Consider the following 15,715-nt stretch of genomic DNA (forward strand, 5'->3'; position numbering starts at 1 on the left):
GGCAATAGGCAAAGTCAGCCCACAATATTGCATTTTAACCACTGCACCATCACTGCTCTGCTCATTGGTCTTTGATCGTTATCTTGATCCTTTGAAAATCTCTATAAGAATTCACTTTCCCAGAAGGTTAAAAGAGAGTGGAAATCATGCACATTCATAAAAATCTTTCCAATCTGTTCCTGTAAATGTATACTTTTTTCACACCAATATTATTGAAACTGGTTATTTATTTTTTCCTTATCTATATTTCAAGAATATTACAGAGAAGCATAGAAGTATTATGTAAATTAGTGTTGTAGCTAAGCAAATTTTATAGGTGGACATTTTGTTAATTTAGCATAACTATTTCTGCTTTCAGAGAGATTACTATTCCTGGTTTAGATTTGGCTGATATGTTATTTTTAAATCTGGCATGCTATTTTCAGCTTTTTGTTTTACTATATTGAACATGAATCTCTCTATATATTTAACATAATGAGATGCTGAATTTATTCTGTTTCTACACTGAACAGTTTTTCCATCATATGTTACAAAAATGAATTTTTAATGCTATATTTCAGGCTAGGATATATTTTCACACCTAAAATATGTGCAATTATGATGATAGAATTGTAATTAGAATTATTTACTCCAAAATAATAGTGTGTAAGCCATTTTTTTCTTACATCTTTGTTGATAAGAATAGCAGCCCAGTTAACGTAAATTGTTTAAAACATACAGTATATGACAGTGCTGAGAATATTGATATTCCTAAATAAATTTGCATGTATGAATGACATGACAATTTGTGGTTCATTTTCAATAGGAGGAGAAGTCACAAAGCCCAGATTTGCTCAGTATTTCCATGGCAGTCTTGCCAGTCTTACCATACGACCAGGCAAAATTAAGAGTCAGAAAGTGATTTCCTGCTTGCAGGCTTGCAAGGAAGGTTTGGATATTAATTCCCTGGAGAGTCTTGGCCAAGGAATAAAGGTAAGGTGTGAACTGATATAATCTTTACTAACATTTAAAACTGATTTATGAGATGTAGAGCACAAGATAGAACGCAAAAGCACTCCAAGAAGCAATCTAATTTGCCATAAAGTCACACAAAGACAAAGTAGAAGTGGAACATTGGGACACCAACTGTGTTCTTTCTAGTGTAGACCTATAGAAATCAGATGGTATAAGTGTTTCACAACCATTCAGGATTTCCATTTCATTCTGTCAGTGAAATGATTCTGTGTAGAAGCAAGTTAGTTTCCCATGAAATGCAACACACAAACACATCCATATTAATAGGGATGTAAAACTTGTAAAAGTCTTCACACACAACCCCCAAAACCTCTGCAAGTTGTGAAAGTATGAGATTAAAATTTCATAATTAGAATTGTCTGCAGCAGATAGATCCAGTTTTGTTATTGTTTGCAGAGGCCATAACATATTAGTATGATCAAAAAGGTTCTAGCACAGATTGCACCTTTGAGGACTTGAGCACTAACAGACACAAATTACTTTTTTATTTTTTATTCTAAGAACAATTCATCTGAACTTTTTAAAAAATCAAGCTGCTAGTGCAGATTTCACAAACTGCAACACATTATGCATACGAACCTTATGACAGCCCCACCAATGGGGGTAAACCACAGTAGATAAGCATTGAAAAAATAGTGGCACAAACATTTTACAGATACATTCAATCTATCAGAATCACTGAGTCCTATACTTTCCATAATTTTTATTCTTTTAAAAAACAAATTAGAATACTCATATTGAAAACAGAATATTCATTTTGTTTGTCATTAAAGGTTCCAGAAACCTCTTCACTGTGTTAGCTACAGCAAATCAACACTCTCAAATTCTGAAAAGTTTGAAAATAAGTTCTACAAAAATGTATTGCATTGTATTACATTATAATTTTTTCTGACTTTAAATTCAGTTTGTGACATTTTGTAAATAACTCCTGTGCATTTGAGCGTTTGTCAATTCATATCAATGTACTCACCCATTAGGTTGCATAATACCTAATTAATGAAAGGCTGTATGATATAAATAACAAAGAGAATGCAATGAAATATTGAATAATAATTGTGTCTATTCAAAAAACATAAAAAATATTACTTCCAAGTAAACCAGTCAGGAAACATGACTAGATGAGCTAATCCTACTTTATTGTAATTCTGCATTAACAGAATCTTACAAGTCTGAAGATACAAACTTCCCACCTCCAATTTTAACCTCCTAATTAGTCATGGTGGCTCCATCCTAAGCTTTTTTATCTGATCATTGAGCTCCATCTCTTGTCCGATTGTTTCCTAGGTAACATCTCTTCAGTGGTGGGATTCAGCCAGTTCAGCAAAACCAGTATGGTAGCTATTTTTTGGTTGCCCAGGCCCAGAATGGATGTCCTGAAGTGGCATCCACACAGAGAACCAGTTGTTCACGTATTTGAATCCTACCACTGCATCTCTTCCCTTCATTCCCCCAGGTTCATTCAAACATTCTGTTACAAAAAGCCAACATGATAGTTACAGCTGCCTGATTAAAAGCATACTCCTTGGTAAATGCATGACATTAATACATGCATAAAAGGGGTAGGTCTTTGATTTCACTGTCATCCCCATAAATGCTCCAGGCCAGTATTAAATGTAATATAAAAAATAGACTTCATACAGATTATGAATACACTGTAAATAAGGCATTTATACAACATTAATATTGCTTGCAGTGTACTGCCAGCTGTTCTTGGAATGGGGATAGGGAGCAGTCAATAAAAATTGGAGAAGGCATGAATAGAGACTAAAAATGTACAACTAGCTGTTGCTGATACTGTAGCAGATGACTAACTGCCATTAGCCAACATAGGAAATTATCTGCTCTACAATTCAAGTTTGGAATCTGCCCTTTCCAGAATTTCCGTACTGTCTGGGATATTCCATCATTTCAGAGATTCTGCTTTTGGGAATCTTGGATGTAATGCTGTGCTTTGATTAAATCCTAATTATGAAATCAAAAGTTGAATAACTTGCTAGTATACTTCAGGAAATTGTGTAGCAATTTGACAAATTGTAACTTCAATTAAAAAGAGAATGTGAAGTCAGAACTTTCAGTATTACAGGGCATTCCATAGCTTCCATATTGTTGCTTTGTATATTTATCCAGTCAAAGATGTTTAGTTAAAGGGCTTCCGGTGGATCAAGCAGCTACGATGGCTGCTTTTCACAAAGCAGCCCGTTCCTGGGTTGTGTAAAAGCTGCGGGACTTTGACAATCAGCTGTCCCACGGCTTGAATCTCCTCCCTGGGAGAAAGGGAAGAGAAGAGCTGCTCAGGTTTTAACATTGGAGATTTTGTTGATCCAGATTCGAGAATCAACGGTAATCAAGGGCATAAAGATAAGAAAAAATGAGTATAAATTACGAGCTTTTGAGGATGATTTGGTTTTGATTTTGGAACAACCGATTAGAGCGGTTGATTGTCTATTAGAACTTATAACACAGTATGGAAAAGTTTCTGGTTTTAAAGTCAATAACCATAAGACTAAGATATTATCTAAGAATATGTTAGCCAATGACAAGGAAAGTTTGGTTAAAGCCACAGGTTTTCAGATGGTGAAAAAGGTTAAATATCTGGGAGTATATTTAACTGCCTCAAATGGAAAATTGTATAAAAATAATTATGAATTACTATGGGCAAAAGTGCAAAAGGATTTAAATGACTGGAAAAAACTGCAATTGTCACTGTTGGGGAGAATTTCAGCTGTAAAAATGAATGTTCTACCAAAGTTTCTTTTCTTGTTTCAGATGATACCTATTTTAAAAAAAGATGTAAATTTGGAGGAATGGCAGAAGGGTATCAATAAATTCATTTGGGCTGGGAAAAAACCAAGGGTTAAGTTTAAGATTTTGCAAGATGCCCGAGAAAGAGGAGGACTTAAAGCATCTAACTTGAAATTATACTATGATGCAGCTGCCTTAACTTGGATAAGTGATTGGCTTAATTTAACAAATAAGGATATTCTTGTTCTTGAAGGGTGGGATTTAATGTATGGTTGACATGCATATTTAATTTTTAATAAGAAAGTGGACCAGGAGAAGATAACAAAATACAAAGACCTACAAATAGAAATAGAAAGACTGTGGCAAAAGCAAGCAAGGGTAGTACCAATAGTAATAGGTGCCTTGGGTGCAATCCCAAAACAACTGGAGCACCACTTGAACACCATTGGCATTGACAAATTTGCCATTAGTCAATTGCAAAAGGCGGCCTTACTGGGAACTGCTTCCATCCTGCGACGATATCTGTAATACCATCAAACATCCACATCTGCCTATCCCAGGTTCTGGGTAAAGACTCGATAGGTAGACAAAATGCCAAATCCAGTCTGAACATCTGGCTGACTGTGCGATGATGATGATGATGATGATGATGATGATGATGATGATGATGATGATTGATGATGATGATGGGAGGGACCTTGGAGTCCAATCTAGTCCAATCCCGTGCTCAGGCAGGAAACCCTATACCATTTCAGACAAGTGGCTGTCCAGTCTCTTCTTAAAAACTTTCAGTGCTGGAGCATTCACAGCTTCTGGAGGCAGGTTGTTCCACTGATTAATTGTTCTAACTGTCAGGAAATTTCTCCCTAGTTCTAGGTTGCTTCTCTCATTGGTTAGTTTCCATCCGTTGCTTGTCTTGCCTTCAGGTGCTTTGGAGAATAGTTTGACTCCCTCTTCTTTATGGCAGCCCCTGAGATATTGGAATACTGCTATCATGTCCCCCCTCGTCCTTCTCTTCGTTAAACTAGACATACCCAATTCCAGCAACGTTCCTTATATGTTTTAGCCTCCAGTCCCCTAATCATCTTTGTTGCTCTTCTCCATACTCTTTCTAGAGTCTCAACATCTTTTTTACATTGCGGTGACCAAAACTAGATGCAGTATTCCAAGTGTGGCCTTACCAAGGCATTGTAAATTGGTATTAACACTTCACTTGATTTTGATCTTAACAGCATGTGTATGCTTTCTAGAAATTTAAAAAAAAAAACTTATTTGCTTCATTATGAAAAAAAATAGCTGCTGCTTACATACACTTTTCCTTACAATATTGGAACTATGTTTCGTCACAATGCCAAACAACACAGAGTGCCAGTTTGATATTATTCTAGGACTTTGTCTTCTTCTGAAAGGAACTATGTTCAAATGGAAAAAGAGGCCCCAGTTTTATTCCAGGAGTCAAAAAGTTCCACAGCTCTCTCTGTGGCCATACTTTTGAAATTTATACTGATTTCAAATCTCCTTTGAGAAACTTTTCTAATATAAAGCCTATAAATACTCTTAATATTTGTATGCAACATTGCAGTTTCTTGATTAATGCCAATGATAACTCACTTATCTGTTGCCAGGAATAACAATAGCCAGAGGTAATATTCTGACTCACATGGCATATAAAATACCAGATTTTAAACTGCCACACTGCAGTCTTAATGCTGAAGGCCTTCCCACACCCACTATTTCAGGCTGATCAAATTACAAGATTGCCTGCTTGAGACCCCAAAGTAACTCATGTGTTAAATTGGCTGTATAAAGGTTGGTCAGTTCACAGGCTACTGGCATTTAAACCATTCAAAACCATCAACTTGAGACATCTCACCATAAAGTTTTTTTCTAGCAGGGAAATTGTGTTACTGTAGTGTAAGAGGTCATCAAACTGTTATACATTCTGAAACATTAGGATGTTTTGGCAAGAAGTTACGTTTATTGGCTAGGGACTGATCTGGGAAGTGAAAAAAATGGTATTCCCCTTGGAAGTAATCAAAACACTTCAGGACAACTTTCTATTGATTTTGTGAGACTATTTCAGAAAAAGAACTAATGATGGTATACTTTTATTCAAAGCAGTGTGCAACAATAACAGCATTGCTCCACTTATTTGGAAACCATAGATTGCTTGATATTAACATCTTAGATAACATATGTGCGTTTATCAAAGAAGTTTAAGCATTTTATTAACAGTACCCCTTTTCAAGCTTTCACAGTCTCCTTAGCCCACTGAAATAATCTTCAACCAAATGGCTAGGGTGAGGAGATGGTACAGATAATCTTGGATTAACTGAAGCAAATTGTTGGAAGATACTGGGTCAGCTCCTTCCTGTATAACATACTATTCCTTGTTCAAAACATGAATCAGTTCTGGTGAATTATATATGGGGCAATGAATATAAACTAGCCTTGACTTTTCATCCTTTGCAATATTTACAAAATAAGCAAGAACTGGAAAACTGCTTTATTCCTATTCTGTATTCATTTACTGTTTGTTAAATGAAAAGGTCTTTGGAAAGGTTCTATGGAGCGAGAAGCAGTTGGATTGCTCAACTGTCATTGATATCAAAGCACTAGTAGCATACAAGTTCAATGTTCAGATGGTCTAGTATGGCAATGTCATATTGATCAATTGAGAATACATTATTCTCAGAATGAGTTGGCAACCAGAAGCATCATTTTCAAAACAGTTTGGAATTGATGCTTCTGAACTAGAATTAGTTGAAGATTACACCAAACATTGTTTTTGCCTTCAAGAGTTGCTGAAGGAAATTGCCCTAAATCTTGTATAGCTACCAGTCGAACCCAGAAATCATTCTTTGGAAAGTTTCTTCTTGCTTGATGAAATTATATTACTGTAACAAAAGAGTGAAGATGGTGTGTTTGTTATGTATTAGTAATATTTTTGGCCTCCTGAAGCACGTGCAGTTCTTCAATTCTAGCTGCTGCAGAGATTTTTATAAGCAGTCTGAACAAGTGTTTAAAAAAAATAATCATGCTTGGGGATGTTACACTTCGACATCCACCCTTACTACTTTCATCCCAGCATCTAATCCATGTTCACCACTTGCCCCAACCTCTTTGTTTGTCCTGTTTGAGGCTGATTTTATTTGAAATCTGCTAGAGATTTCAAAATGGCTTTTTTTTTTTCATTTTGCCTCCAGCAGCTATCTGGTATTGACAAGCAGTTGTCTCTGTGATCGAACTGTGTATTGGGAAAAAGAATCCAAAAGTTTAATGTTTCAGTTTCAAAACATTTTTAGTCTCTGATCTAGAAGCTGGCATGGTGCAAGTTTCTTCATTCATTTTCACCTTTTCAGTCATTTTCAGAGCCTAGTTGGACCGCAGGTGGCAAAAACGAAACAAGCTGTCAGGGGCAAGTCTCATGCAGTGTTTTTGAGTTGGCCTGACAGTGACATGCCTTGATGCAAGTTTGTATCTAGCTTTCAAGAACATTTGTGTTAACAATTGTTTCTAAGTATACACAAATGTATAGAAATGGCAGATTGTCCTGGTTAAATCTGAATTGTAGAAAAATTTATTTTGATTGAAAGTATTTGTTTTGGCTTTTAATTGAAGTTAACTATAGGCACAATAATTACTAACTTTGTGGTAGAGACTGATTGTGAATGCTTATTCTTCAGAGGTTTTTATGGATGAAATAAGTGTTAGCTAATAAAATGATATATTTTCTTTCTTTTGTTAAAGATATGATCTTACCTAAGAAACAGGCTTCAGAAGCTTCTTATTTTAGGTGTTACAATGAGTTGCTTCATATCATTTTCTTAAAAAACTAATTATATCCTTTCACCACCTCTGCAGTATCACTTCAATCCTTCCCAGTCAGTCCTTGTTATAGAAGGAGATGACATTGAGAATATAAATCAAGCTCTCCAAAAAGTCTCCTATATCAACTCAAGACAGTTTCCAACTTCAGGTATTCGTCGCCTTAAAGTGTCATCCAAAGTCCAGTAAGTTAAATTCACTAAGCTTGATAATAGAAGCAACCCATGTTGAGAACTTTAATTTTAGGACAAGTGAAAGAGTTTTATTAGCAACATTAATCTTCTAATAAATTTTCCAGCAGCTTAATTGTTACAATTACTATGATTTCTACTATTTGTGCCTTCCCACAGACTTCAGATGAAGTTCTCAAATGTGTGGAAAATGGCCTTCTGATGCATTCAGTATAAAATTAGGTTCTCAATGCACATTTAACAAGATAGCTTTATCAAGCCTGTTAAGTATCAGTTTGGGTATGTAATTAAAAATAATAATCAGATTTAACCATTGACTGTTTGTTGTGTTATTTATAAGTCTAAGTTGGATGGGTGCAGTGACCTTTGTAAAGATCATACCTGTCAATAGCATGCTCCACTGTTCATAAATAATTTGAGAAATATGCTCACATGGGACTAAGTAATTCCGAAGTTGGTCAATGAGTAGGCATTAAAGACTAAGTGTGGATAAATATTCTTTTTCAACTGTGTGTTTCTTAAGAAAAAAGAATGAATTCTTAATCTTCCATGAAGTTAAATGGTATATTTTTCAGATGTTTTGGTGAAGATACCTGCATTAGTATTCCAGATATAGATGCCTATGTAATGGTGTTACAAGCCAAGGAGCCCAAGATTACAATAACTGGAATGGATCACTTTGCAAGGCCTGCCACACAATTTGAACATGAAAGAGGGGTCATTCTTTTACAGGATGTCAGAATTGTCAGCACGCTTTCTAAAATGGAACATCCCTCTGACCTGAAGGAAACAGTGACTAGAGGTTTGTTGGTTACTTTTTTTTTTAAGTTTATGATTTCCGTGACTTAAGTAGAACTTAATATCAAATATAAATGAATAACATAGTAACAGGCTTTGCTAAGATGGTTGTAACCTTGAAAGAAGATTGTTTCAGGCAAGGTAATATGTTCTATGCCTCTTAAATATTATTGTCCTTCAGTAAAGTGCATAATACATCGGAGAAGCAGTAGCTTATTTTATTTCAGCCTTCCCCTGCTTGGTATACTCCAGCCAACAAAATGTACATCAGGTAAGCACTGATTTAGGGAGAGAAAAAACAACTTTTTTTAAAAAAAGAACAGCTATTCCTTTTTGCTTTGTCTTTTGTAAACTTTGGAGGGTTAAGGAGATAGCTTTGACAATGTTGTCTTGTGCAACATTTATAAATACTATAATTAAAATGCTATGATTAAAGTTTCCTGTACCTTCATACCATGGGTAATAACAACTTGAGAAGATCACCCTTGGTTGTTTAATTTATTTATAATATTACATATTAATTTCCATTTAAAAAATAGTGATTGGTTATGATAAATATTAAAAAATGGGCAGTAAAAATATAAATATTGAAACTCACAACTAATTAAAAGCTAATAGCCACATCAAACTATAAAAATTGGAAAAGTCTATAAGGAAGTTAGCAGTTTCTTAAATGAACTTATCCTGCACTGTTTATTATCACCAATAATAAAGTTGCTATATATGCACCGTAAGAATACCATAATGAGCTAACTAAGCACAGCAGTCTCTGAATCACTTTCAAGAGGAGCTCTTCAAATAGCAAAGAGCTATAGAGCAAAGTAAAATTAAGTAGTTATCTGTTAGAAATAGAAATTTTAGAATTAACTAATTAACTGTATATTGCATAGTTATGTCTGCTGAACAGCTGCATTTCCTCCAGTTGTGTTAATTTGTTTTAATTAAATAGGTGGCTCAGGACAGGTAGAAAACAGAAAAGGGAGCTAAAGAATGTCAGTAAGCTCTTTGGTACATCAGACTAGTGAAAGAAGGCTTAAGTGAACTGATTTCTCAGAGTATATTAGGTCTAGAAGCAATAGTTAGTGCCAGTCCTATACCCCCAATAATTTTATTTATTGTAAACATTATGGCCTAATTATTATTGATGGAGAAATGATAAAACCTAAATATTTTCTTTGTATGCAACAAGAGGATAGGCAAATAAATAAAGTGATCAATTTAACCTTGATCTATTGCATATTAACAGAGAGAGAAAGAGATGTCATTTGTCCAAAGTGACAGAAATGGATAGCCTTCGCCTTCATCATAAAAGATAATTCATTTAACTGATGGCACGCATAAGACATTTTAGTTGGATTCACACATCTCAGCCATGCTCAACAAAATTGCATTTTGATTTAGAATGATGTACAAAAAGTTATTTTTTCATAAATACATTTTATGACCAGTTGGTGAATTAGTGTTGGAAAATCTTTGGATTATTGGTTATTTCCAACATTATTATTTTAAAACCTTGAGGAATAGGAAATCTTTAATAACACACAGTTTTGTTTTTCTAAACTTTTTGTTCTTAGTTGCCTAAACGGTGTTCCTTGTAGTGCTAGTACGAATAATTCATGATACCAATATTGTACCCACTTGTCCACAGCCTTCTGCTTTGTATTACAAATAAACATGTCATTTAATAATAGTGCTGAGCTTCTCTGTGTTATGTTATTAACATAACATAATAGATTTACAGTGGACATGCAGGCATAGCATTCAGTTCATTGTAAACTTTTAAATAGGCCCAGAGTATATAAACTATTTGTTTATGTATATAAACTATTTGTTTATATATGGTTTATATATGGTTTGCCACCAACCACATTGTGAAGTTTGTGGATGATACAACAGTAGTGGGCCTTATTCAAGATGACAATGAGGGTGCTTACTGCAAAGAGGTTGAGATTTTATTGAACTGGTGTAAGGAAAACAGCCTAGTTTTAAACCAAAACTTTGGTTTTGGAAAAACCAAAGAGATCATTGTCAATTTCAGAAAAGGCAGGCACAGCCACACTCCTCTGTGCATTAATGATTCACCTTTGGAGATGATTTCCAGCATCAAATTCCTGGGTGTGCAGTTAACAAGCAGGCTGGCACTGGAGACACTGGAGAAGCGGACACAGTGGCGCCTGCATTTTCTGTGTCACATGAGAAAAGCACATCTTCCTTCCCCTGTCCTGACCACTTTCTACAGAGGGACGATCGAGAGCATCACTGCTTCAGACAGGAAGGTGGTACAGAAAGTGGTGAGGATGGCTGAAAAGATTATTGGCAGTTCCCTCCCTTCCATCCAGGACATAGCATATAAGCGTTGTTTGAACAGGGTCCACAAGATTGTCTGGGACACTACACATTCTCTTCACAACCTATTTTCTTTGTTACCTTCTGGGATGAGGTTTCATGGTATCCAAAACAGAACATCCAAATTCATTCACAGTTTCGTTCCATACACTATTAACCTTGTGAACTCTAAAGCTTCCTCCTTCCATTATGTATTCAAGGTGGACAATGATTAATATTTATATATTACTTATATGTAAGGGTGTAGGTCTATACATATATTGTATATAGTATGTTTAAATGTGTGTTGTGTATATGTACACTTTGAGAGCAAGAAACTAAATTTCATTTTTAATGTGTGCCATTGTGCCCACAGTAAAAAATGACAATAAAAGTTATCTATCTATTTGGGAAAAGGCTTTTCAATAATCTATAAATAAAACTGTGAATTTAATAATTCTAGAAATACATATGTTGCCACAGCAACTCCTCCTCCTCCTCCATCTTCATCTTCATCATCTCCTTCTTTCTTCTTTCTTCCTTGTTCTTCCATTAAGGATAAAATTAGTTTTTTTTTCTTTATTAGATGCAAAGTTGATCAGAAAATATAAACCGTTCTTAGTGATGCCATTGTGTTCATGCAAGTTATGAGTGATACCAAACTTCTTGGGTTAATAATAATAAGAAATATAAATATGGTACTAAATTATATTCCTAAATTTATTCATTTATGAAGATTTCTGTTGCTACCTGGAATTTGGCAAATGGAATAAGCTGACATTTATGGATAGAAACATATCCTCTTGATATTAAGAAAAGAATTAAAGATATGAGTCATCCATTTTTGAAAAGTCTTAATTTTCTAAAAATGACAAAAAGAACCAATATGTTTATTCATTATATATATTTAATGACAAGCTAAAGGATGGAAGTAGTAAAATATTTTGTGGATATTTTATTAGTTCTTTTTCTCCATTTGTTTAGTTATTTAGATATTTAGTTTTGTCATTTGAAAACAAATGCCAGGAACACAGGAACAAGATTTTAATGCATGCAAAATGAAAATCAGCACTGGGAGTGGCTTGCTCCCAGTGCCTTACATAGATGTGCCCCGCCCTTCAACCCCACCCCAATCAGTAAGCCAGCATCCAGTCCATGCAGGTAAAAGCCGCAGCTCAATTTCCGACCCCCCTCTGGCTGCATCAGCGCAGCCACCTGGCCTCCGGCCACCAGTCACCATCCAACTTCTTCCTCCTGCTACCGGTGTGGCTTCGCAGCATGTGAAGGCGTCAGGCAGTCCCTCTGGGGATCGGTAGCTTTGCGCTGCAGCCGGCATCCTCCCTGGCTTCCGGCAGTGCATCCGACGGTGTCAGGTGATGTTCCCCAGGCCCAGCAGGTAGGCGCCATAGCCGGCCTCCTCCCCGGTGGCTGGCAACATGGGAGAGGTGGCCGTGGTGAGAGGCAGCCTCTCCAAGAGCCCAGCCAGCTTGTCTCTGATGCCCAGCTGGCGTTTGGAACCCCCCAGTGCCCAGTAATGAGTGGGAGGCAGCCACGGTGTTGGGCGGCCTCTACGACACCCACCTGGGCAGCCGCGACATTGGGTGGCCTTTCCATTGCCCTGCTGGGTGGCCGCGGTGTTGGGTGGCCTCTCCGACGCCAGGCTGGGTGGCCACGATGTCGGGCGGGACACGGGGGTTAGCTGTCAGCTGGCTGCTGGCTGCTCCATTCCTTCCCCCACTGGTTCATTTCAAGCCCAGGGCTTGACAGGCGCCCCCCACTACCAGGGCCTCACCTGAAAAGCAAAAAGACGTGGGTGAGTATATGACAACCCTGCCAGACCCTTCTGCAGACCTGTTCCCTGGCCTCCCAGGGTGTTGGCGATGGAATGCCCATACTAGTCGTGGAGCATGGAAGTCCTCCCTCCTCACCCATGATGCCTTTGAGAGGGGGTACCCCTTCCACTGGACCAGATATTGGACCCATCCGTGGCGGGCTCGGGAGTCCAAGATCTCCTGTTCGTGTCAAGCCCAGGGCTTGACAAGTTCATTTATATATTTAGCTTATTTTAATTGCTATAAGGTATGTAGGATTTTTTTAAAAAAAAATATTATACAACTACTGCCTCTTTGTTGGTAGTAGCGATTGATGTTGTAGTTATTTCCATTTCTGTGTGGATGTGGATGTGTATCTCTGTTTATCTAAATGCATTTATAGAAGGATTTATGACTATTGAGTTAATATTAATACACATTCACTAAAATCAGCATAATTATCGATATGTAATTATGTTTTGTCTCAGAATGGGACAGTACTAGTCAATCTTGATTCATCTGCAAAATTAAACAGGCAGGGTATGCTCCAGTTAGTACTTGGATGGGAGTCCTGAGATTTCCAGGGAATTGACAAATATGGGAAGTCAAACAAAATACTTTGAAAAAGGCAATGGTACAAGACTTCTATAATATTGCCAAGAAAATCATTTGGATGCTGTCACCAAGAATCAAGCTTTACCCAAGGAAAGGAATCTTTATTTTTTAATATCTCTTTCCAAGCTAACAATTCAATCCTGCACTTTTCAAAGGCAATTTTGCATAATTTATTGTTTTTTGTTCTTTTCAGTCATGGACTATTATTTGGGAATTATACAGTACTTAGGATCAGCTGAGTATAATGCCCTGTAAGCCCTGTAAATAAATTAAATTTTGAAAAGCAACATTTTATTTTTTTAATATATTATTTGACATTTTTATTGTTATTTACAGCCCATAAACCAGTTCTGTTAGAAAAAATAGATCACAATCTGGATTTTTGTGATATTTTGGTAATTGGATCAGAATTGGATCCCAAGCAAGAATGTTTGGAATTGGACAAGAAAGATCTTCAAGGGAAACATATAGAAGCTACTAACTCTACAGCAGGATATTCAATATATGGTTTGAGTATTGTTTTTTCATTTCTGTATCTTATCCTAACCTAATATTTAATGTGTTTATCTTAAATTAATATGGCTATGTTGTACCTGTGTTTTTAAAGAATAAAATACATCAGCATGGCAGAAGTTAGAAAGCAGTTCAGTATGAGAAATTCCAAATCCACTGACTGTTTATCCTATCAAACAAGATGATTCATCCTAATCTTTATCTGAGTGAAAATGAAGTGGATATTACTAATTACAGAAAGTAGATCAAAGAACTTGTACTACATTGAACTACATTTCCTAGCATTCATTACCATTGACCAAGCTAAAACACTAGGAGAGTGATGATGAACCTTTTAGATACCGAGTGCCCAAAAACTGCCCCGCCCCACCCACTCCATCCCGCCTGCCCACAGGGCCACGTACCATCTCCAAGGCCCGTCGCAGCAAATCGCCCAGGCAGCCCTGCGGCATCACGGCAGCCACACCCTCCACCCACAACCTGCAGCATCATCTGTGTGCAATGGGGCGCGAGGGTGGAGTCTTGTCCCTGCTGCCTGGACAACATGTCCTTGGCTGTGCTGCTCTGCGTGGGCCGCACCCATGGGCAACTTTCCTCCAGGGGGGCTGCTGGTGAGGAGGCAGCCTCAGGGGGAAGCGGGGCTGGGGCAATGGTGCGCGTACCCACAGAGAGGTCTCTGAGTGCTGCCTCTGGCACACGTGCCATAGGTTCACCACCACTGCACTAGGAAGTGCATGTTTAGTTTATATTTTGCTTTAGTAAAGCAAAATATATCTAGATTATTGAGATATATAGAAATTGTAGTCTTCATATTATTTGCAAATGATTGTGAAACTGCCTGTAGAAATATTTTCACTGAATTAATATTAGTGATAATATGTATTCACTTCTGGTACAGTTTTCACAGTTTTTTTTTCCTTTTCCTGACATTTAATATGTTTTATATTGTTTTTACTGGTTCAGGTGTGGATACTATGAAAAACTATGAAAAAGTTTTACGGCAAATTCGCTATCGTAATTGGGACACATCTTCCTTTTCTGATAGAAAGTTTAGAATCAAATGTTCAGAATTGAATGGGCGCTATACCAGCAATGAATTCAATTTAGAAGTAAGTAGCATTTTAAAAAATTAACAATTATTTTCATATTAGAAAATAAAAGGCACAGGCAATGTTTGATATTTATTAATATAACATAATTTTCAGATAATTTCTCAATATGTTATTAAGTACCAGTGCAGACATAAACCCAGGCAATAAATTAAGATACTGTAATAGAATGTGGGAATAATATTGGAGAAAGGATGGAAGAGATACTGGCTAGGAAACAATCAGGCAAATGAGGCAGAATACTCAGTAACTTAACAGTCAGAGTGTCCTGATCCTGCTCTCACACACATGCATCACAGGTGGGGTAAAGGTTTTATTTGAGGCTTTCCACATCAAATATTTTTTCCCAGAAATCCCCAGTTCAACAACCACGCAACCTCCCAAGAATTCACATTTCAGTCCAGGAACAAACCCATGAATCTGCAAGGCAATACAAGTCCACAAGACTAAGGCAAGTTCATGAGGCAAAAACAAATCCATAAGGCACAGGCAAAACCTGTGAAGCGAGTCCAGAAGTCAAGGCACGAGCCAGGGTGCAAGATACATAGTCTGAGTCAGAGGCACAGACATTGACAAATGCAAGGCAAGAAAATGGACACATTCCCAGCATTGTTTCATTCCACTTGCTGAGCTAATAGCCACTCCTCAGTACAGATCATCAAGAGGAGTGAGGCTCCCACTTCACAAGTAGCCTGACTGACCTTTGTTGTGCCTGCAACCCTACACACTCTTGTATCAGGATGAAGAGGCAGTTCTTCCACATCTCTGC

The 15,715-nt window shown here is 37.0% G+C and overlaps 1 protein-coding gene across 1 annotated transcript in view; it reads left to right on the plus strand.

Annotated features, from left to right (window-relative positions):
- LOC120307591 (calsyntenin-2-like) overlaps positions 1–15,715 on the plus strand; it is a 44,310-nt gene that overhangs the window by 11,683 nt on the left and 16,912 nt on the right. Inside the window, exons 3-7 of the mRNA XM_039342477.1 lie at positions 806–972; positions 7,621–7,769; positions 8,351–8,577; positions 13,661–13,831; positions 14,801–14,946. Coding sequence (XP_039198411.1) covers positions 806–972; positions 7,621–7,769; positions 8,351–8,577; positions 13,661–13,831; positions 14,801–14,946 — 860 coding nt within the window. The remainder of the gene's footprint in view (positions 1–805; positions 973–7,620; positions 7,770–8,350; positions 8,578–13,660; positions 13,832–14,800; positions 14,947–15,715) is intronic.

Source organism: Crotalus tigris, unplaced genomic scaffold, assembly GCF_016545835.1.
Source record: "Crotalus tigris isolate CLP2741 ecotype Arizona unplaced genomic scaffold, ASM1654583v1 scf7180000017792.2578787, whole genome shotgun sequence".
Taxonomy (NCBI): Eukaryota; Metazoa; Chordata; class Lepidosauria; order Squamata; family Viperidae; genus Crotalus; species Crotalus tigris.